This window comes from Panthera tigris, chromosome X, assembly GCF_018350195.1.
Source record: "Panthera tigris isolate Pti1 chromosome X, P.tigris_Pti1_mat1.1, whole genome shotgun sequence".
NCBI lineage: Eukaryota > Metazoa > Chordata > Mammalia > Carnivora > Felidae > Panthera > Panthera tigris.
The window spans coordinates 21,792,423-21,814,790 of record NC_056677.1 but is presented as its reverse complement, the minus strand read 5'-3'; the positions used below and the strand labels follow the sequence as shown (position 1 = coordinate 21,814,790).

Genomic DNA, 22,368 nt, shown 5'->3' with positions numbered 1-22,368 from the left:
GGAGGTGGGTGGGGGGATGGACGAAATAGAGGATGGGGATTAAAGAGTACACTTATCATGATAAAAAAAATATAAACAAAATAAATCCCCAAAAGAAGGAACATAGGGAGTTTCTCTGGGTTTCTTAGGAATTTCTGTGTCTGTATTCTGGTAGGATTCATACAGATTTATACAAGTGAAAAAAGTGTCTTTAGTTATGTACCATACCAAAGAAAACAAAACCTAACAAAAAGGAGCGACTGCCTGTTTGAGTCTGGTGAAATCCGGATTTGACTGCAGTTAAATACTACTCTATCAATGTAAATTTATGAATTCTGGTAAATGAACTATCACAATGTAAACAGTTTTGTTCGACTGAACTTTGCTGTAAGAGCCACAGGAACTCCCTGCACAATTTTTATGTAAGCCTTACATTATTTCAAAAGAAAAGCTTTTAAATAGGGAGGCTGTAACTTCTACAATTATTCGTGACCACCAGTGTCCAGTTTTCTGTCCTTAAAGGACACAATTTCTGGGGTCGATTGCAGTTGGTTGGGCCAACTGGTAATAATATGCTTCTGACAGATGCAGTGACTGAAAATAAAATGCAGAGCTCTATAAAGACTGTGGATATGAGACTTACTTATGCAAATGTGGAAGGAGAGGCAAGGAATAACGTGTGTTACAATTGGTGGAAAAAGACGAAGCAGCAGTCACAAAAGGGGAAAAACTGTTAACAGGAGAATATACGACATCTATTAAATTTCTAATACAGGCAAGTAAACCTAATTTCTTGTCCCCTTCACTGTACATTACTCTCCCTCAGTTGCCACTTAGGCTAGACATGCAACTTAGAAACACAAATCCTCCCCATGCTACACCAGTGGGTAGTGATTTGCACTGTGCTACAGATCATGTGATAACCCGGGGACGGCTAGCACCGAATATTTTTTTCAAGTACATCAACTCTAGGTTATTACAACCATAAAGACAGAGCTCCGGATTCCACGTATCCCTGTCACCCATGGTCAATTTAATAAACCGTGCCAATGTGACAGATCCTCCATCTGCCCTACTCGTGTCTGCATTCTGAGTCAACCTCTTACCCTAAGAGATACCTGGTGGCGATAGAGGCTGCCGAATACAGCCATGGGGCGTCTGGCCTCTGGTGTGCCAGGACCTCAGGAACCACGGAGGACACTCGGAGGACACGGACTTGGAGATACCTCCTGGAGCATCTTTTCCAGACGTGTCCACACTCAGCCCTTTATCTGTGGGATCATGGAGGCAAACGGCCTAAGAACACCTCCCCTCAATCTCCATCTCCTTGCAGTGGGAGGCGCCTTCCTCCGCCCACTGGTACTCCTGGCCTGTTTCAACTGTCAGCACTTACCAAACCTGCCCACTCATACTGCCCCAAACTCAGTGGACAGGGCACTGCAGACCGGGAGAGACGCCCGTCTCCTGCAGCACCGGCTAGGATGCAGCGGACCACCACAGTAGCCAAGAGATGGAGTCCTCCCGGTATCCAGCATGTGCAGCATCACTGGGTGATGTGAAAAAGCCATCTATATTCTGCCTGACTTTGGGCCAGGAGACTTCAGAGGCAGGGTGGGGTGTGTGGCATGCCTTTAGTCCTTTCATGAAGTAGACCTGCCCATCGAGACCACCTCACAACTTCAGCTGGTGGTGGCATTTCAGAGACCGGCCAAACCTGTTAACGGAAGTTCTTGGACCCTCTAGCCAGATTTCCCACCTCCACTCCTTACGGTTCTTTGTGCACTTTCAGCTCCACTCCAGATCCAAAATGCTGACCTCCAGCCTGCCCTGGGCTCTCCAAATGAGATTTTACCCGTGGTCTCTGTCTCATGGACTCAGGCAATTGCTAGGACCTCTGACCTTCACTAGCTAAGAGTGTCCTGCCTGGCTCCACTGCTCAGCAGCTGATCATTCTGTCAAGTTCTTGCTTTTCAAAGTGAAGGAGGAATGTTTTACTGGTATTTCAAAATATAAAGTATGCCTAGAAAAATCTAGGCACTCAAGACATTAATGCAGAAATCCCAGTCTGTATTAATTAAATTTTATATTCAACCTGTTTGGAAAAAAGGAAGTAGAACAATCATGAGACACTATCTTTTATCCCAAAGTTTGACCACAATTGCAAAGTCCGATGAAGTAAAATGCCTCTGAGGGCGTAAGGCATTCACACACATTAACTGGCCAGACTAGGAAGTGGTATGGCATTTTTGGAACAGAAGTTCAACATTACTTATAAAAAGTCCCAATCTTTACACTCACCTGCTTTAATCAAGCTTGTACTTTGCTACATCTTTCCTATGAGAAAGCATGCACACTTGCCCCAGATTTCACGTTCAAAGATGTTGATTTCAGTCCTGTAAATCATAGCAACGAATGAAACAATTATATGTCCGTGAGGAAACAATTTATATGGCCATTAGGAGGAGAATGGTCAAATTAATTATTGCACAAACATAAGTAGGATGATCCTTACCTGTTCTCTCTTTTTGTGGGAGGGCTTGGAACATGAGGATTTGAGTTCCCATGATTAATGTCTTTGTATAATCAAGACTTGCAATGCCCTGATTGCTCCTATCTTCTTCCTGACGATCTCTCCTTTAAGAGGCCAAAAAGTCTAAGAAAAGATTCTCAACATCACTAATTATGAGGGCAATTCAAATCAAAACCACAATGAAATATCACCTCATACCAGTTACGATGGTTATTTAAAAAAAAAAAAAAAAAGTAAGTGTTGGCAAGAATGTGGCGAAATTGGACCCTTGCGCACTGTTGACAGGAATGTAAAATGGCAAGCCGCTATAGAAAACAGCATGAAACTTCCTCAAAAAATTAAAACTAGAACTATCATATGATCCAACAATCTCATTCCTGGGTATAGAGACTCAAAAGAATGGAAATCAGGATCTCAAAGACCTATCTGCATTCTTATGCTCCTTGTAGCACTATCCACAATAGCCAAGTTATGGAAATAACCTAAATGTCCATTGAAGAGAAATGGATAAAGAAAATATGATAAATATATATATTTTAATAAATATATATACATGCATCACAGAGTTGATGAAATAAAGGAACATTAACATTTACCAAGGTCAAAATGACTTGGCAAAATCTTGAAGCATGAGCTCTATTTCTGGCCAGAACACTATACATCTGCTTCACTAAAACAATGAAAAGAACATTCCAAACATAAAGATAAGAAAAAAAAAAAAAACCTCCCTGGTTCCCACAAGATTAAATTCACACAGCCTTGCACGTACTGAAAACATAGGTAAAGTCTCTTTCTATAATGTCCTTTGTCATGATGATGTGTAAGTATGTAAAACAAAACAACACAAAACAAAACAAAACAAAACAAAACAAAACAAAACATATAACCCTGCACCAAATGTTCCTTCCCTGGAATGATCTCTTCTTCGTGAAGATTGTGTATCTGGGGCAGCTGTCCAAACTGGGGCTCGAATAAAAAAGTCTGTTCCTTTAAAACTTAAAAAAGAAAAAAAAGGTTTGTTCATTTTGCATCAACACAGTAGTGTCTTATTCTGCTTTAAAGGGCAAATCCTGGGGCACCTGGGTGGCTCAGCTGGTTAAGCATCTGACTCTTTATTTCAGCTCAGATCATGATCTCACGGTTTGGTTTGTAAGATGGAGCCCCAAGTAGGGCCCTGAGCCAACAGCACAGAGCCTGCTTGGGATTCTCTCCGTCCCTCTCTTTCTGCCCCTCCCCTGTTCACTCATGTGCTCTCTCCAGCTCTCGCTCGTTCTCTCTCTTGATCAGAATACATAAACAAACATTTTAACAAGTAAAAAAAAAAATAAATAAACGGGAAATCCTGCCATTTGCAACAACATAGGTAAACCTGAAGGACATTATGCTAAGTGAAATAAGCCAGCCACAGAAGGACAAATACTGCATGGTTCCACTTACACGAGGTACCTAAAATCATCATACTTGTAGAATCAGAAAATAGAACTGTGGTTACCAGGGACCAAGAGAAAGGGTTAAGGGGGAGTTGTTCTGTTGATACAAAGTTTCAGATACGCAGGCTGAATTAGTCCTAAAGATCTGGTGTACTGTATTATGCACTTAAAATTTTGAGACATTTCATGTGAAGCGCTTTTAGAAAAACAACCAAAGGGACACAAGGAACCTTTTGGAGGTGACATGTCTATTACCTTGATCATGATGATGATTTCACAGTTGTATACATATGTCCAACCTCATCAAACTGTACATTTTAAGTATGAGCTGGTTTTTGTATAGTATATCCTAATAAGCCTATCTCATTAGTTTTTTAATGTTTATTTATGAGAGAGAGACAGACAGAGCACAAGCTGGGGAGGGGCAGAGAGAGAGGAAGACACAGAATTCAAAGCAGGATCCAGACTCTGAGCTGTCAGCACAGAGCCTGATGTGGGGCTCGAACCTATGAACCGTGAGATCATGACCTGAGCCAAAGTCGGACGCTTAACCAACTGGGCCACCCAGGCGCCCCCCAATAAACCTACTTCAAAAGAAAAAAGAATTCGAGAGAGTCATGAAAAGAGGGTGATGGATCTGTATCTGCTGTCATGGAAATATCTTGCATTCATTTTATTAAGTCAAAGTCAAGAGGCAAAACGACATGTACACTGTTAATTGCAAATCTTAAAAATTCAATGTATTTTTATAGCACATCTACATATGAAAAAGTCTCAGATGAGCTTTAACCTGACACGCATCAGATTGTTAACTGTGAATGCCTCTGAAGAGGGGACTGAATTTTGAGGAAAGAGGATATTGTAATTTATCTGTATCGTCAAAATTTTTTACAAAAACATATGTACTATTGTCTTTGTTATTAAAATATTTAAATATACCGAACCACGAAGATAGTAGCTGTGCATTAATCAGATAAAGTGACTGATAGGTGATAAAACAGCAAACCTGCCAGGGCTTAAAACAACAAAAGTTTGGGAACGGCTCAGTCAGAAGCGACTTTGGCTCAGGTCATGATCTCACGTTTCAGTTCGTGAGTTCCAGCCCCGCATTGTGCTCTCTGCTGTCGGCACAGAGCCGGCTTCAGATATTCTGTACCCCCACTCGCTGACTCTCCCCGGCTTGTGCGCGCACTCTCTCTCAAAAATAAATAAACATAAATAAATAAATAAAAAAAATTAGGGGCGCCTGGGCAGCTCAGTCGATTGAGCATCCGACTTCGGCTCAGGTCATGATCTCGCGGTTCATGAGTTTGAGCCCTGGGGCAGGCTCTGTGCTGACAGCTCTGAGCCTGGAGTCTGCTTCGGATTCTGTGTCTCCCCCTCTCTCTGCCCCTCTCTTCTCCTGCTCATGCTGTCTCTCTCTCTCAAAAACAAACATTAATTTTTTTTAAATTAATAAATAAAATTAAAAATCATAGCAACAACAAAAGTTTGTTTCTCATACACATAAACTCTGACGTGAGTTGGCAGGTGTCCAGGCTGCTCCCATGATTCCACTTCTCAACAAGGGTCTCAAGGTTGGCTGCTGAATGAAACAGAAAGCATGGATGAGACACACTGGCTCTCAAATACCTTGGCCTGGAGGTGACAAATACTGTTTCTGGTCCTATTTCAGTGGCAGCAGTAGTCACATGACTCTCCCTAAGTGAGGATGCAGTCTCCCTGTCAGCCCAGGAAGAAGAGTGAGACATGGTGTCCAGGAGCGCTTGCAGCCTTTCCCATAAACTGTAACTTAGTAGGTGCTCAACAAAGAGATAAAGAGCAATTATCAAAGTTTGTTGTGAAAACAACCCTCCTCTTGGAGTTTCTAAGGAGGCCAGTTTGCCTCGCAATTCTGCAAATTTTTCCAATCCTGCTATGTGGCACGTTCTTTGAAACACTGGATCACATTTAATTTTCAAAAGGATCCCGTAAAATCGCAGTAAGGAAGGCTCACCTTTTGCACTCAATAGCACCTTTCTGAACTCACCTTTTAAATGAATTCTAGAAAAAAAAAAATAAATAAAATAAATAAATAAATGAATTCTAGAATCTCCGTAGGATGAGAACGTTCTCTTTCTATTGCAGCATGGTCAAAACTTTCACTTGTGAGTCTGGGCAACCCTCAGCATGACTGAACATGCAGGACACTTTTACGGATGCCGTGAGGCACAAAGACAACCCAGCATTTGCCTCTGGGGCAAGTACTGAGATAAGAGGCAGCAGAAAGAGGGCCAATTATTTTAGCCTTTGCTGTTGAAAGTTAGTGTGTCTGTCAAGAAACCATTTTTTCTCCTGCTAGAAGAACTCTAGGTTCTGAGGAATTCAGCGTCAGTAGATGTTTGCTGCAGAGTGATTTCCATGCTTAAAAAATTACAAGGGGAAGCTTTGGTAACTGACCATCTAAGTAAGCTCAGTCATTGGTTTATGTGTTCAGTGGCCAGCAAAATAACACACTCCTGCAAAATCCTACTGACAATATCTGTGTCCTTTATACCGACCTCCCCCCCACCCCATCTAACTTCATTTAAATCCCAAGAACCCGTATTTTCTTTGTATTTTCTTACAAAATAGGACTGTAGCGACCAGCTCATTTGGAACATACTTTGATACTGTTGTAGGGATGGGTGGCGGTGCTGTAGTAATCAGGTATATAAACTTCACGGTCTATGGCTCCACTGAGGGACAGGACCTCCCAGGTACACCTGCAGAGAGGTGGAAGGCTCTAAGGTGGAGGGCAGGTGATTCGGGACTGTCTGTATCACAGGAAGCTGGGTGCACCCTAGAGCAGACACAGTGAAGAGCTGGTCAGCAAAGGAGGTTCCAATTAGGACAGCAGGACACACTGGGGAATAGTCAGGGGACAGATGTTGTAAGGCTGGAAAGGGCTGGGACAAGAGGCGACTCAGTAAACGAGGCCCACAAACAACACCCCAACCGTGCTTTATTCTCATATTCACCATCCTTCACGAGGACTGCTTTTAGCACTTAGGCCAGTGTCCTGGTTTTTCATTACCTGTGATACATCTTGGAGTAGTGAGAAGAATAGAACAAGAAGGGACGGAAGGTTGCCTCAGGCTGGAGGAATCCAAAAGTATGGGCTCCAAATAAAATTGACCAGGGATCTAGTCCCGGCTCTGCCAGTATCACCCATGTGAACTGGAGAAAATGACAAGTTCTTTAACTGCAAAGTATGCCTGATAAGCTCTATCTCGTAGGACTGTTGGACTAAATGTAATGCTTAGGAAGCACTTGGCAGAGTAATTGGAAAACAGGAGGTCTTCAATGAATGGTAATTATCACGGGATTTAATTTTTTTGAACTGCAGACAATACCACCGTCCCCCTGGGGAGATTTATTTCAATGTTTATTTATTTTTGAGAGAGAGAGAGAAAGAGGAAGCAGGGGAAGGGCAGAAAGCGAGGGAGACAGAGGATCCCAAGCAGGCTCTGCACTGTCATCACAGAGCGCAATGTGGGGCTCGAACTCACAAAACTGTGAGATCAAGACCTGAGCTGAGGTCGGGCGCTTGACCAAATGAGCCACCCAGGCACCCCTATTTTATTTCTTTTTATTTTTAATTTATTTTTATTTTTATGAGGTTTTTAAATTCAGGAGTTATCAAAGAATATGCAGCTTTCTCAGACAAATAACATCAAATTCATCCATAATGCTGCTTAGCAAGTACAACTAAAGAAAATTTTTCCCAGGTTCAGGATGTGTTACTTAACTTGGGTGTGGAAGTCTCCCCCAGCCAGATGCGACTTAGATGTCCTAGAATGTGTCAAGGACCAACACCTTCGAACCCAGGGGCCTTTCCATCCAAACGACCCCTATTTTCATTCATTACACCACCACCAAAAATCTAATCCTCCCATAGAATTGGCAAAATCACACTCCTGATAATCCAATTAAAAGGCCATTTAAATGCGTTTGGACCTGGTTCCCCACCCAGTTCAGAGCAGAGACAGACAACATAGTAAGTTCTCAACATCCCACCTCGGAGTAATACCACCCTTATTAGATATTCCCTGGAGATGCTGTGCCTAAGACAATGAGATTGTGCTGTGTGTCCAACTGCCCATGAGGAAGAACACCGGCTACCTTCCATTTCTGCCCATGAAGGAGGTTTTCCTCCGGGATACTGATGATACCAAAGTAACTCAACAGCAGCTTTGCATTCCTGGGTTTTGTCCTTCAACACCGAGAAACCATCTGGCTGGCTGGCCCCCCGCTCACCAGCCCCACAGCCTCCCGTGGCCCACCAGGCAGCTTAAATTAACAGCCTGGCCCACCAAGGAACTTGTAGTTTCCTAAAGCCCCAAACTGCCTTTCCTCAGGGGATGTGTGTCTTACTGCTCTTAGCTAGACACCCTCCCCATCCCACCTCTCCCAACCCCTCCCTGTCTCTTAACCTCTTTCCTCCTTCTTAGTGGTCCTTTAGGCCTTAGAGGGTCTTTCACCATCCTCCATATGCGATTACTGTTCCTGGACTGTCACATTCTAAGGACAGGAGTGTTATATTTATATCCCAGCTTCCCCATTTCTAGCACTGTGACTTTCAAAGACCAGACGCTTAATTAGTATTTGGAAAATAAATGAGCCAGCAAGCATGAATTCTAGTGTTTCAACGTTTTATTTCTCCTACATTCTTTAATAAGCAAATCCAAGCATGCCATCTTGTATTCTTACAGAACAAGAGACTAAAATGTATGCGGAAAACCAAGAACAAATGGCTTTCACTCCTATCCTCTCCATTTTTTGATCCTAGTAATTTTACTGCTAAAGTGTTTTGCATTTCCAAGGAAATGCCTGTGACAATACCATCTTTTACCGTTCTTTTTTGGTAAGCGTGAAAGGTTTCCCAATGTGTTTTACTAGATAATAAAACTCCTTCCCTGAAGCCTATTAAACCGCAACAAATATGCAACCAAAATCATTACTTTAGATTTGAAAATAATGTAAACTTTCTATTAAAGAAATAACACTTGAAATAAAAAGAAAAAAAAGAGTGAAAGAAAGAGGAAAAAAAAAGAAAGAAAAAAAAATAAAGGACTCTTAAGTTTACCATATAGAACAAGAACACCAAGATGATATTCACTGTGTTCTTTCCAGACCTACCCTGGCCACTGCCATCCACTATTTAGAACGTTGACTATTTTTTTCCACAAAGAAAACGAACTGCTTCAAACTTCAACATATGAAATACAACCTGAAAAAAAAGAAGGTGAAATTCCAAGTTACCAATACACAACAGGAACACAGATGATACACACTTCTCCGGCCCCACCCTGCCCCTCCACTGTTACAATGGTGACATACCTTTTGGACCAGCCTGAGACTTCACTTTGTGTGGGATGAGCTGGAGGCCATGGCCCTGGCACGTGCACTGGCCATGGCAGCGGTATGAGCCCTGGCTGCGGCTCGGGCTCGGGCTCGCTCTTCCTCATCTCTCAAAGCCTCTTCATACCAGGCTGGGAAAGCACTGGGGACGGTATCGTGAACTTTGGCTAGAAACTCCAGGACTCTCATCTTGCTGGTCTCGGCGTGGGCTCTGGGGCCCCACAGGAACTCATAGCGCGGAGGGTCGCTGTTGGGCACCTGCCGGTACTCCAGGTACTTGAGCTGCACCAAATCTTCAGTGATGATCTTCTTTGGCTCCCCATAGATGAAGTGCTTCTTATCCGAATATACGCCCATCAGATTCAGGACTTCCCAGACCTCCTCCTCCCGGGCGCAGTTGCCTTTCATGAAGATTACCCCCAGCACGATCATCAGGATGCCGGTCTTGGGCGTGTTCTCTTCTTCACGCATCGTGCCATCGACGCTGAGGTCTAGTTTGCTGAGGAGGGCATAGCAGTGCCGGATGGGATCCACTTCCTTCACATCAATACCAAAGGCCAGCTCCATGTGCTCAGAGGCTCTCTTGAGGATCTCACTGAAATGATACTTGTACTTTTTGATGACATACTTTAGCATGTCTGCCCTCGTAACTGGCTCTTTCTTTTGATACTTCTGCAGCAGGAACTGTACCAACAACACCACCTTCTTGTTTAATGGATCTCTGCGTGAGAACTCAGTGCCCTTAGAGGATTGTTGGCTTCCCTCATCTTGGCTTTTGGCACTTTCATCTGAATTGGCGCATGAAACAGCTGCACCAGCACTGGCGGGAGGGGAGCGCCCCTTGGCTGCCTGAGGACTGCTGGATGTCGCAGCGGCAGACAAAGTCTGAGCTCTATCCCCAGAGAGAGGGCAGGCAGGGGAGGGGGACTCTCCTGCTGCTACGGCTGCTGCGCCTGCCGGTGCTTCTGCAGTAGTCTCAGGGCCCTCCAGCCCCTGGGTCTCACCACGGGACTGGCGGCGTCTCTCACGGGCACGGAGCTTACTCTTCTGACCTCTAGGCATGGTGATAGCAGGCGGGAGTGCAAGCAGGCTAATGAAGAGGTCACCCTAGAATATGGAGGAAGAGATGGAGTGCATTGGTAGGGATATTCTACCTGCTCTCCGAGGTAAGCTGCCTCCGCTTACTGTTTTGTGGGTACTGTTTTAGGAACCCACAAAACACGGGCGGGCAGGACTCTGGATCTCCACTCTTCCTCGGGGTCTTGTAACCTCAGTTCTAATTCAGAATACTAAACTTGGCTCCTGACCGGTCCTTTGTTTCTCTGTGGCCCCTTCAAGAATAGTCCTCCCATCCCAACCGTTCCCAACGTGAAAGTAAGAGGGCATTAGTCTTAACAGCTTGTGCCACGAGTTGGTGGCAGTGGGGGTGGGGCATACCAGAGGAGAACGGGGCCCTCTTTGGGGCACCTAAGGTCTGAAAGGAGTGCAACCCTTCAGTTCCAACAAGTTACTCACCTCAACACCTGCCAGGTCGTGGGCCTCCTCCCTCGGCCACCCGTGAGACCACACCGCTCAGACTAGGCCTCAAGTTCCATAGCAGCGGGGTGTAGCGGAAGTCAGGGTGAGCACTTCCGGCCACGCCCACATGGGGCTCCCTAGCATAAAAGCCCGGGTAGGTTTCTGGGTTGGGGGCCTTCCCTGAGTTCTGGTGTCAAGGGAATTATGCTGAACTCAGACATGGGTCTTTCCTGACTTCTGACAGGGAGGGGCCGGGACTTCTCCCTCTGGTGAATTTAGTAAGCCCACCTCAGACCAAGCCTTTCATTTCCATCAGAAACCCCCAGTAACAAGTAAGGCAGGAGCAGAGCCTAGCAGTTGTCATAGGGACCTTCCTAGAATGACAGCAGGAGGTGGGGGGGTGTTGGGGAGGAGGTAGAGGGTGGGTTGAAGGGGGGTGTGGAGGAGGTTGTGTGAGGGGAACCTCTTTGTTGCCCCTTCTTTTCTGGTAGGTTCTCCCCTCATTCCTCACTGTCATACCCTGATTCCTTGTTGGTGCTGGGATACCTCTCTTCTGCTAACTGGAGGCCAGCAGAAATCTATAAGGCAGAAATCTGTAAATAAGAAGAACTGACATCTGTAGGATATTCTGTTCACCATAAATAAGCATGGTATATTGCTCTATTTGAGACTTCTTTTACCTAAGTCTGTTAATAAATTTTTTTATATTTGCTTCCATAAAGATCATGTATATATTTCCTAGTTCTTTTTTTTTAGGTATATTTTGGATATTGCTACTCTTTTGAATGGTATATTTTCCATTACATAACCTGTTATTTATTTTGTGTGGCTAGACTTATTTTTTTAAGTTTATTTATTTGAGAAAGGGGGGGGCAGGGTGAGGGAGAGCAAGAGAATCCCAAGTAGGCTCCACTCTTTCAGTGCACAGCCAAATGGGGGACTCAAACCCACAAACTTTCGGATCATGACCTGAGCCAAAGTCAAGAGTTGGATGCTTAACTGACTGAGCCACCCAGGCACCCCGGCTTCTGATTTTGCTGTAGTGATCTATATCAGCTTCCTAAAGTTCCTTATACATTTAAATATTGGACAGCCAATTTCTTTGGAGTTTTTAATTAGGATATCTGATAATCTCTTTTCATAATCCATAACTTATTTTGGTATTGCTACATATGGCTATATATTAGCTATGCAATAGAGTCTCAACTTGAACAGTAGAAATGGTACCACACCTCTCTGTCTTGTCCTGACCATACTGGGAATGTTTGAACATTTCATCCTTTACATATATGTGCTGTTGATTTTACAATATGGAAATTCCATTCTAATATGTTTGCTAAAAGTTACTAGCATGAACTAGGGTTGAATTTTTATCAAAGGTTTTTTACTTTCAGAACAGGATAAAATGCTTTCTCTTTTCTGTTAACATAGTGAATTCCAATTCACAGGTTTTTTTCAATGTGATATGATCTTTGCATTCCTTGGACACAGCCTATTTCATTTAATTTGCTGCTGCATTGGATATGCTATGAATTTATTTAGAATATGTATATGAGTGAGCTTCACTCGAGTTTCCCTCCCCCCCACCCCGCCCCCCACCCGCCTTGGGGCATACCCATCTAGTCTTTGTATCAAGGACAGTTAGCCTGTTAAAGTGGTTGAGTAATTTCCCATCTTCTTGTATGGCTTGTAAGAGCTTACCTAATGTGGTGATTAGCTTTTCCTTCATCATTTGGTGTAATGACCTTTCAACCTGGCTGGTCATGGTACATTTTGAGAGCAAAATTTGCCCTGAAAATGTATCAGGACTACAATTTCAGGTTGTATTGTTCAATGAAAGTTTTCTATTTCTTTATGGACCTATTTAGTGATTTATATTTTGCTAAAAATTGTTTCATTTTACTTGGGTTTTCAAATGTAAAGAAATGATATTTATAATAGAAATTGCCAATCACATACAACATTACAAGGGATAAAATAACTCAATATACTTGACAGTCAGCATCAATAATGTTCAATAGTTATAATGAGAAGCTTGTTCAGATTAAGTTTTATTGATTTGTCTCTGTTGGCAAAATCACTCCTGAAGTGACAATGTGTTAATTCCATTAGGAGGCACGTAACATCTGTTGTTTCCTTTGTAGTGTTGTTGGCAGTCACTGAGGATGGTCAGTGTCATCCATTAATCCATTAGGGGCTGCTGAATTGTAATTCTTGAATTCTGTCATTTCTTCTGAGATAAGCTGAAATATATCTAAAGGTAGAACCTTCTGTTATCTTCCATTTTGTTTTCTTGAGGCAAGCCTTTATAGTTGGCCCATTTTACTGCCTAGCGAGACAGATATATGGATAAAGAAAGCTAGATCTCTTTGTTTAATTCCAGTAAACTCTTTAGCTCAGAATTGTAATTTTTTGTCATTTTAAATAACAAAAAAATCTTGCTTGAGAACTCCATCCGTTAATAACGGCTGAATAATTAATCAGTTAATAATTATTAATGAGTAGCACTGGAATAATCCATGTTCAGGCCCTAGTCTTTGTCACATGACATAATACTTGTGCCTACAGATAGTTCTAATTTTAGAAAACAGAAAATTTTACTGTAATTTATTCAAAGCTAGTTTTCTTTGCAGGAATATACTTTCTGTGTTCTTTCTATGTAGCTAATCTGTCAGTGTGCCAGTTTACTTTTTTTTTTCTTTTTAACAACTAATAATTTATTAAAAAGGTTGATTTAATCATCTGCAATGGTGACTTCAACCTCAATCCTGGCTGAATGCTGGTGGAAGTAATCTGTTTAACAATCTCAGAAGGACTGTGCAAATCAATGAGTCACTTATAGATCCTCATCTGAAAAGGATCCCAAGTCTTGGAACCTTCACCGCAAGGAGTTTTACTTGTATGAGTCTTAGAGTTTTCGTAGTCATCCAAACTGGTCCTTTTCACCATGAGATTCTTTTCTTTTGCGCCTCTGATCAAGTCAGCACATACCCTTCTCCAAAGATTTTACCAGGTTGCCTGCTTAGACTAATTCTAATTTGGTCTACCCCAGAGCTTAAATTTTGAGCTCAGGGTAAATGCCTCAGTTGCCTTAACCTAGCCCCAGTGCTGGTAAGTCTTCAGTGTTTAATACTGATCCTGGCCTCACACACTAAGAGCATTAATATTTAATTATACTTTGCCTTGTTTTTATTTATTTATTTATTTATGTATGTATTTATTTAATTTTATTTTTTCTTTTCTTTTTTTAATTCACATTAGATAACATACAGTGTAGTCTTGGCTTCAGGAATAGAATCCAGTGATTCATCACTTACACACAACACCCAGTGCTCATCACAACGAGTGCCCTCCTCAATTCCCATCACCCATATTCTGCACCCCCATCAACCCTCAGTTTGGTTTCTGTATTTAAGAGTCTCTTATGGTTTACCTCAGTCTGTTTTTATTTATTTTTCCTTCCCTTCCCCGATGATCATCTGTTAAGTTTCTCAAATTCCACATTTGAATGAAACCATGTGATATCTGTGTTTCTCTGACTGACTTATTTAGGTTCGCACAATACCCTCCAGTTCCATCCACATTGTAGCAAATGGCAAGATTTCATTCTTTCATTGCTGAGTAGTATTCCATTGTATGTGTGTATGTGTGGTATACACACAAACACACACACACACCACACCTTCATACATGGGTATACATATGTACGTATGTACATGGGTATATATGGGTATACATATATACATATATACGTATGAAGATGTGGTGTGTGTGTGTGTTTGTGTGTATACCCATATATACATATATATGTATGAAGATGTGGTGTGTGTGTATATCACATCTTCTTAATCCATTCATCAGTTGATGGACTCTTTCCATTATTTGACTATGGTTGATAGAGCTGCTATAAACATTGGGGTGCATGTGCCCCTTCGAATCAGCATTCCTGTATCCTTTGGAAAAATTCCTAGTAGTGCAACTGCTAGGTTGTAGGGTAATTCTATTTTTAATTTTTTGAGGAACCTACATACTGTTTTCCAGAGGGCTGTACAAGTTTGCATTCCCACCAACAGTGCAAGATGGTTCCCCTTTCTCCATATCCTCACCAACATCTGTTGTTGCTTGAGTTCTTAATTTTTAGCTACTCTAACTGGTGTGAGGTGGTATCTCACTGTGGTTTTGATTTGTATTTCCCTGATGGTGAGCAATGTTGAGCATCTTTTCATGTGTCTGTTTGCCATCTGGATGTCTTCTTTGGAAAAGTGTTCATGTCTTCTGTCCATTTCTACACTAGATTATTTGTTTTTCAGGTGCAGAGGTTGGGAAGTTCTTTATACATTGTGGACACTAACCCTTTATCTGATATTTCTTTTGCAAATACTTTCTCCCATTCCGTTGGTTGCCTTTTAGTTTTGTTGACTGTTTCCTTTGCTGTGCAGAAGCTTTTTATCTTGGGGAGGTCCCAATAGTTCATGTTTGCTTTTATTTCCCTTGCCTTCAGAGACATGTCCAGTAAGAAGTTGCCGTGGCCAAGGTCAAAGAGGTTGCTACTTGCTTTCTCCTCTAGGATTTTGATGGTTTCCTGTCTCACATTTAGGTCTTTCATCCATTTTTAATTTATTTTTGTGTATGGTGTAGGAAAGTGGTCCAGTTTCATTCTTTTTCATGTGGCTGTCCAGTTCTCCCAGCACCATTTGCTAAAGAGACTGTCTTCTCCGTTGGATACTCTTTCCTGCTGTGTTGAAGATTAGTTGGCCATACATTTGTGGGGCCATTTCTGGGTTCTCTGTTCTATTCCATTGATCTATGGGTCTGGTTTTGTGCCAATACCATACTGCCTCAATGATTACAGCTTTGTAATACAGGTTAAAGTCTGGGATTGTGATGCCTCCAGCTTTGGTTTTCTTTTTCAACATTACTTTGGCTATTCGTGCTCTTTTATGGTTCCACGCAAATTTTAGGATTGTTTATTCTATCTCTGTGAAGAATGCTGATGCTATTTTGATTGGGATTCCACTGAATGTGTCGATTTTTGGGGGTAGTATCGACATTTTAACAATATTTGTTCTTCCAATCCATGAGCATGCAATGTTTTTCCATTCCTTTGGGTCTTCTTCAATTTCTTTCATAAGCTTTCTATAGTTCTCAGCATACAGATCTTTTACCTCTTTGGTTAGGTTTATTACTAGGTATCTTATGGTTTTTGATGCAATTGTAAATGGGATCAATTCTCTGTTATCTCTTTCTGTTGCTTCCTTATTGGTGTATAGAAATGCAACTGATTTCTGTACATTGATTTTATATCCTATGACTTTGCTGAATTCCTGTATCAGCTCTAGCAGTTTTTTGGTGGAGTCTTCCAGATCTTCCATGTAGAGTATGATGTCATCTGTGAACAGTGAAGTCTGACTTATTCTTTTGCCATTTTGGATGCCTTTTATTTCACTTTGTTTTCTGACTGCTGAGGCTAGGACTTCCAACACCATGTTAAACAACAGTGGTGAGAGTAGACATCCTTGATGTGTTCTTGATCTCATGGGGAAAGCTCTCAGTTTTTCCCCACTGAGGATGATGTTAGCTGTGGGGTTTTCATATATGGCTTTTATGACGTTAAGGTATGTTCTGTCTAGCCTTTCTTGAGGAGTTTTATTTAGAAGTGATGCTGTATCTTGTCAAATGCTTTTTCTGCATCTATGGACAGGATCATATGGTTCTTATCCTTTCTTCTATTAAGGTGATGTATCACACTGATTGATTTTTGAATACTAAACCATCCCTGCAGCCTAGGAATGAATCCCACTTGATCATGGCGAATAATTCTTTTAATGTACTGTTGAATTCCATTTGCTAGTATCTTGTTGAGAATTTTTTCATCCATGTTCATCATGGATATTGGCCTGTAATTCCCCATTTTACTGCCATCTTTGTCTGGTTTTGAAATCAAGGTACTGCTGGCTTCATGGAATGAGTCTGGAAGCTTTCCTTCTGTTTCTATTTTTTGCAACAGTTTGAGAAGAATAGGTGTTAACTCTGCTTTAAATATATGGTAGAATTCCCCTGGGAAGCCATCTGGCCCAGGACTCTTATTTATTGGGAGATTTTTGATAATGAATTCAATTTTTTGCTGGTTATGTGTCTGTCCAAATTTTGTATTTCTTCCCGCTTGAGTTTTGGTAGTGTGTGAGTGTACAGTAATTTTTCCATTTCTTCCAGGTTGTCCAGTTTGTTGGCATGTAGTTTTTCATAGTATTCTCTAATAATTGTTTGTATTTCTTTGGTGTTGGTTGTGATCTCTCCTCTTTAATTTGTGATTTTATGTATTTGGATCCTCTCTCTTTTCTTTTTGAGAAGTCTAGCTAGGGGTTCATCAATTTTGTTTATTGTTTAAAAAAACAGCTCTTGGATTCACTGATCTGTTCTACTGGTTTTGTGGATTCTATATTGTTTATTTCTGCTCTAATCTTGTTTATTTCTCTTCTTCTGCTGGCTTTGGGTTTTCTTTGCTACTGCCTTTCTAGCTCCTTTAGGTGTAAAGTTAGGTTGTATATTGGAGACCTTTCTTGCTTGACATAGGGACGAATTGCAATGTATTCTCCTCTTCGGCCTGCCTTTGCTGCATCCCAAAGGATTTGGACTGTCATGTTTTCATTTTTCTTTGCTTCCATATATTTTTTAATTTGTTCTTTAATTTCCTGGTTGAACCATTCATTCTTTAATAGGATGTTCTTTAAACTCCGTGTATTTGGGGGCTTTCCAAATTTTTTCTTGTGGTTGATTTCAAGTTTCTTAGTGTTGTCATCTGAAAATATGCATGGTATAATCTGAATCTTTTTATACTTTTTATACTTGTTTTGTAACCCATTATGTGATCCATTTTGGAGAATGTTCCATGTGTACTCGAGAAGAATGTGTATTCTGCTGCTTTAGTATGAAAAGTTCTGATTATATCTGTTAAGTCCACCTGGTCCAATATATCATTTAGAGCTGTTGTTTTCTTATGGATTTTCTGCCTGGGTGATCTGCCCATGCTGTAAGTGGAATATTAAAGTCCCCTACAATCATGGTATTATTATCTATACATTTGTTTATGTTTGTGATTAATTGATTTATATATTTGGGTGCTTTCACTTTGGAGGCATACACATTTACAATTGTTAGCTCTTCTTTTTATTTATTATTTTTTTAACCTTCTAAAAAATGTTTATTTATTTTTGAGAGAGAGACAGAGTGGAGCAGGAGAGGGGCAGAGACACAGGGCAACATAGAATGTGAAGCAGGCTCCAGGCTCAGAACTATCAGCACAGAGCCCTACATGGGGCTCATACCCAAGAACTGTCAGATCATGACCTGAGCTAAACTTGGACACTTACCCAACTGAGCCACTCAGGCGCCCCTACAATTGTTAGCTCTTCTTGATGGATAGACCCCTTAATTATTATATAATGCCCTTCTTCATCTTGTTACAGTCTTTGTTATAAAATCTAGTTTGTCTGATGTAAGTATACCTACTCTGGCTTTCTTTTGCCATCCAGTAACATGATGGATGGTTCTCCACCCCCTAACTTTCAGTCTGCAGATGTCCTTGGGTCTAAAATGAGTCTCTTGTAGGCAGAATACAGATGGATCTTGTTTGTTTATCCATTCTGGTACCCTATGTCTTTTGATTGGGCCATTTAGTCTGTTTACATTCAGAGTGATTATTGAAAGATTTGGATTTATTACCATCGTGTTATATGTAGGTTTCACGTTTGTGGTGATGTCTCTGGTCTTTTGTAGTCTTTACTGCTTTCCACTCACAAAGCCCCCCTTAGAATCTCCTTCAGGGCTGGTTTAGTGGTCATAAACTCCTTTAGTTTTTGTTTGTCTGGAAAAGCCTTTATCTCTCCTTCTATTCTAAATGACAGCCTTGGTGGATAAAATATTCTTGGTTGCCTATTTTTCCTATTTAGCATATTGAATATTTCCTGCCACTCCCTTCTGGCCTGCCAAGTTTCAGTGGACAGGTATGCTACTACCCTTATGTGTCTACCCTTGTAGGTTAAGACCCCTTTGTCCCTAGCTACTTTCAGAATTCTCTCTTCACCTTTGTATTTTGCCAGTTTCACTATGATATGTCATGGTGTTGACCTATTTTTGTTGATTTTGAAGGGAGTTCTCTGTGCCTCTGGGACTTGGATGCCCGTTTCCTTCCCCACATGAGGGTAGTTCTCAGTTATAATTTGTTCAAATAAACCTTCTGACCTTTTCTCCTGTTCTTCTGGAACTCCTATGATATGGATATTGTTTCATTTTATGCAGTCTTAGCTAATTCTCTTCTTATGATCTAGTAATTTCCTTTCCCTCTTTTTTATCAGTTTCATCACTTTCCATAATTTTATCTTCTGTTTCACCTATTCTCTCTTCTGCTTCTTCCATCCTTGCTGTCACTGTATCTAGTTTATTTTGCATCTCATTTATAGCATTTCTGAATTTATTGTGACTATTTCTTGGGTCTTTGATCTCTGTAGCAATAGATTCTCTGCTGTCTTGTATGTTTTCAAGCCCAGGTATTAGTTTTATGACTGTTATTCTATCTTGTTCAGATATATTGTTTTATCTGTTTTGAGCAATTCTTTGGCTGTCATTTCTTCTTGAATTTTCTTTTGAGGATTCTTCTATTTTGTTATTTTGGCTAGGTTTCTCTTACATGTTTTAATAGCTTTTACATGTCCTGCACCTGCCAGTACTACTATATTAAAAAGGGGTCATAGACTCTCCAAGACCTGGCACTTCAGAAAGTGTTTTTGGAGTATGTTGTGTGTACTCTGTTGTTGTGTTTTGGCCACTCTATCCTACTGGTCATTCCTCTGCAGAGCTCCTCCTTGCTTGTAGTGGTGGAGCATTTGGACTTTCAACCAGGTGTGCTTTGATTTGTTCGTTGAACCAACCATCGATCCCACCAAGCTTTCTCCCTCCACCTGTGGAGATCCTTCTGCCACTCTGCAGATTGATTTCCTGGGTGTTCCAAGTGATCTGACCTCAATACATTTGTGTTTGAGGGACCAGGGAAATCTGATCCCCCTATTTCTCTGCCATCTTAACTCCTCACCTACTTCGCCTTTAAATTCTAGGCATTATTCCATAGTCTGCCTTTGTGATCTTGAGCTATAAAATTACTCTATATGAGATTATGTTAAAAGAAATATACAGTGGAGAAGGATATTCTTTTTACTGAGTTGGTGGAATGATGAAATAAAAGTATATATAAGAAAATACTTTCTAAGTTTTACAACTGACTAGTTGTTTAGAAATATTTATTGGATTCAAACTTTGAGAAAGTCTTAAAAATCAGTATTGATCCGTCCTTTGAGATATGCAGTACCTTAGTTTTTCATTGCTGCATAACGAACTATGTCAAAGTCAGTGGCTTAAAATAACGCCCATCTATTAGGTCACAGATCTATGGGTCAATAGTGTAGGTGCAGCTCATTTGTGTTCTCTGCTCAGATCCTCACTCTCAAAGTGTCTTGGCTGGGCTGCATTCTTATCAGGAGATCTCTTGGGAAGGATCCATTTTCAAGATTCAGGTTGTTGGCAGAACCGCGTTAATCTGTCACTATAGGCTGGGGTCTCTGTTTCTTTGCCTGCTGTCAGGGGCCACTCTTAGCTCCTAGAAGTCGACTGCATTCATTGCCCATGGGTCTTAGGTATCTCTGCATTTTCAAAGCCATCAGTAGAGAATCTCCCTTATGTAGAATCCCCAGCACTTGAACCCCTTTCCCCAGGAAGAAGGAATCTTGCTCCTTTTGAGGGCTCACCTAATTAGGTTTGGTCCACCAAGAATAATCTTCCTTTCTTAAAGTCAACTGTGCCATGTGACATAACTTAATCATGGGAGTGACATCCAATCATATTCAAAGGAAATTATATAGGAGTGTGAACTATTGGGGGTAATCATAAAATTCTGCCTGTCACACCCAGAACAATTAATGATTATAGAATTTCTGACCATAACAGTAGCTGGAAGTCCCAAGTTGCATATACTGTACTAAATTTAGAAGAAAAGGTTTTCGAGTCTCTAATGCTATAGTTTGTTTTGTTTTGTTTTTTTACTTTCTTTGGAACAATGGTGCCTGATGGCTGTTAGCATCCATCAGGCAACTGCTTAAATGGGATATGTGGCACAATAGCCAAAATTGAGGCTTCTAATTCCCTAAGTGAAAGGCTGCATTCAGACACTGAACTTAAGCTGTCTGTTGTTTCATCATTAATGTCCTCATGTGTTATCAACTCAGCAGCTACCCTCTTTCTGCTTGTCATTTATTTAACAAATATGTATAAGGCTAAGCACCATGCCAATAATGGAGTATGCAGTAATGAATAAGCCCTCTTGTATGTCTTCAGTGCACTAAGTGCAAATCCACAAGGTTTACAACTCATTCATTCTTCACTCCATCACAGTAACTTTAAATGTAAGAAGCAATAAATTACCCTTCCATCCTACTATTCAAAGGTATAGCAGCAGTCATATAACAAAATGAGGAGTGATGCATGGAAAACTAACTGGAACAGGGACACCTGGGCTTTGATGACAGTTCACCTTCATCATGTCTCTCAACATGACCATACCCTTGTCTGTTAAGGCTTCAGAATCTATTCTGAGAGGTTGGTGGACTAGCCTGTTTTAAGTATTTACTGTCAGTGTCTGGTGCTTACTACAAAGGGAAAATGACTTTATTTATTTATGAATTTATATGTATTTTTATTTATATGTTTATGTATTCATTTATTCATTCATGAGGGAATGTGAGTGGGGGAGGGGCAGAGAGGGAAAGAGAGACTCTTAATCAGGCTCCATACCCAGTGCAGAGCCCGACTAGAAGCTCAATTTCATAACCATGATATGACCTGAGCCCAAATTAAGAGTTGGACACTTAACTGAATGAGCCACCCCATTGCCCCAGGGAAAAGAAATTTACAATTTACAGAAAGTACATAAGTACTATAGAAGGAATTTCAAAGTGAAATGCCATTAATTCACGTGGAAAGGAGTAATTTACCAAAGAAATAACAACAACATCATCATCATCATCATCATCATCATCACCATCAAAGTTCTGACCAGGTAGTTGCTAAAATGTTCCTTGGCTGATAATGGAAAATTATAGGGATTTAAGGAGGAAAAAAAAAAGGATGCCTACCAAAGATGTAAGTTCAGCTCGTTTAAACACTACAAGCCTGTATATTTTATCTTTAAAAGAAGGATTATTGGAAATATCTTTTTGAAATTAAGGAAAACAAGAATGCCTGCCAAGCAAAGATAAAAGTTTGGTTATTTGGTTATTCTGGTTGTATGTCAAAAGAGTGTATTTTTACCTGCAAAGAAAATACTGTTTGAAAGTTCTGAATGGATACCAGGGTATCTAGAGCATTTAAAATCTGATGGGTTAAGAGGTTGGGGTTTGTTTTTCATTTGTTTTCTTTGTATTTTCACTCTTAGCGGCATGTTAGAACTAAGGCTCTCAGTGCATGCACATACACTCAGGGGTC

At 41.0% G+C, this 22,368-nt stretch overlaps 1 protein-coding gene, 1 long non-coding RNA gene and 1 other non-coding gene across 8 annotated transcripts in view; 1 reads left to right on the top strand and 2 right to left on the bottom strand.

The window, feature by feature from the left end:
• Positions 1–42: 42 nt before the first annotated feature.
• LOC122235381 lies at positions 43–2,701 on the bottom strand. The gene is made up of 3 exons (XR_006213442.1): positions 2,492–2,701; positions 2,278–2,372; positions 43–1,250 (listed from the first exon to the last, which is right to left on the bottom strand). It is a non-coding gene; the product is annotated as an uncharacterized LOC122235381 (long non-coding RNA).
• LOC122235607 lies at positions 2,470–2,598 on the top strand. Its single transcript, XR_006213648.1, has one exon. It is a non-coding gene; the product is annotated as a U8 small nucleolar RNA (small nucleolar RNA).
• A 2,696-nt stretch (positions 2,702–5,397) lies between the features above and the next one.
• LOC102960535 (melanoma-associated antigen B18-like) overlaps positions 5,398–22,368 on the bottom strand; it is a 144,386-nt gene continuing 127,415 nt past the window's right edge. For 2 of the 6 annotated variants that reach the window (XM_042974173.1, XM_042974175.1), the window contains exons 3-4: positions 9,301–10,428; positions 8,609–9,190 (exon numbers count right to left, since the gene is read on the bottom strand). In XM_042974173.1, the coding sequence (XP_042830107.1) occupies positions 9,322–10,383 (1,062 nt within the window). In that variant the 5' untranslated portion in view covers positions 10,384–10,428 and the 3' untranslated portion in view covers positions 8,609–9,190; positions 9,301–9,321. Of the gene's footprint in view, positions 5,525–6,583; positions 6,684–6,703; positions 6,761–8,608; positions 9,191–9,300; positions 10,429–10,836; positions 10,938–11,358; positions 11,420–22,368 lie in introns of those variants that run through there. The other 4 variants (XR_006213399.1, XR_006213400.1, XM_042974176.1 and 1 more) reach the window with 4 other exon arrangements.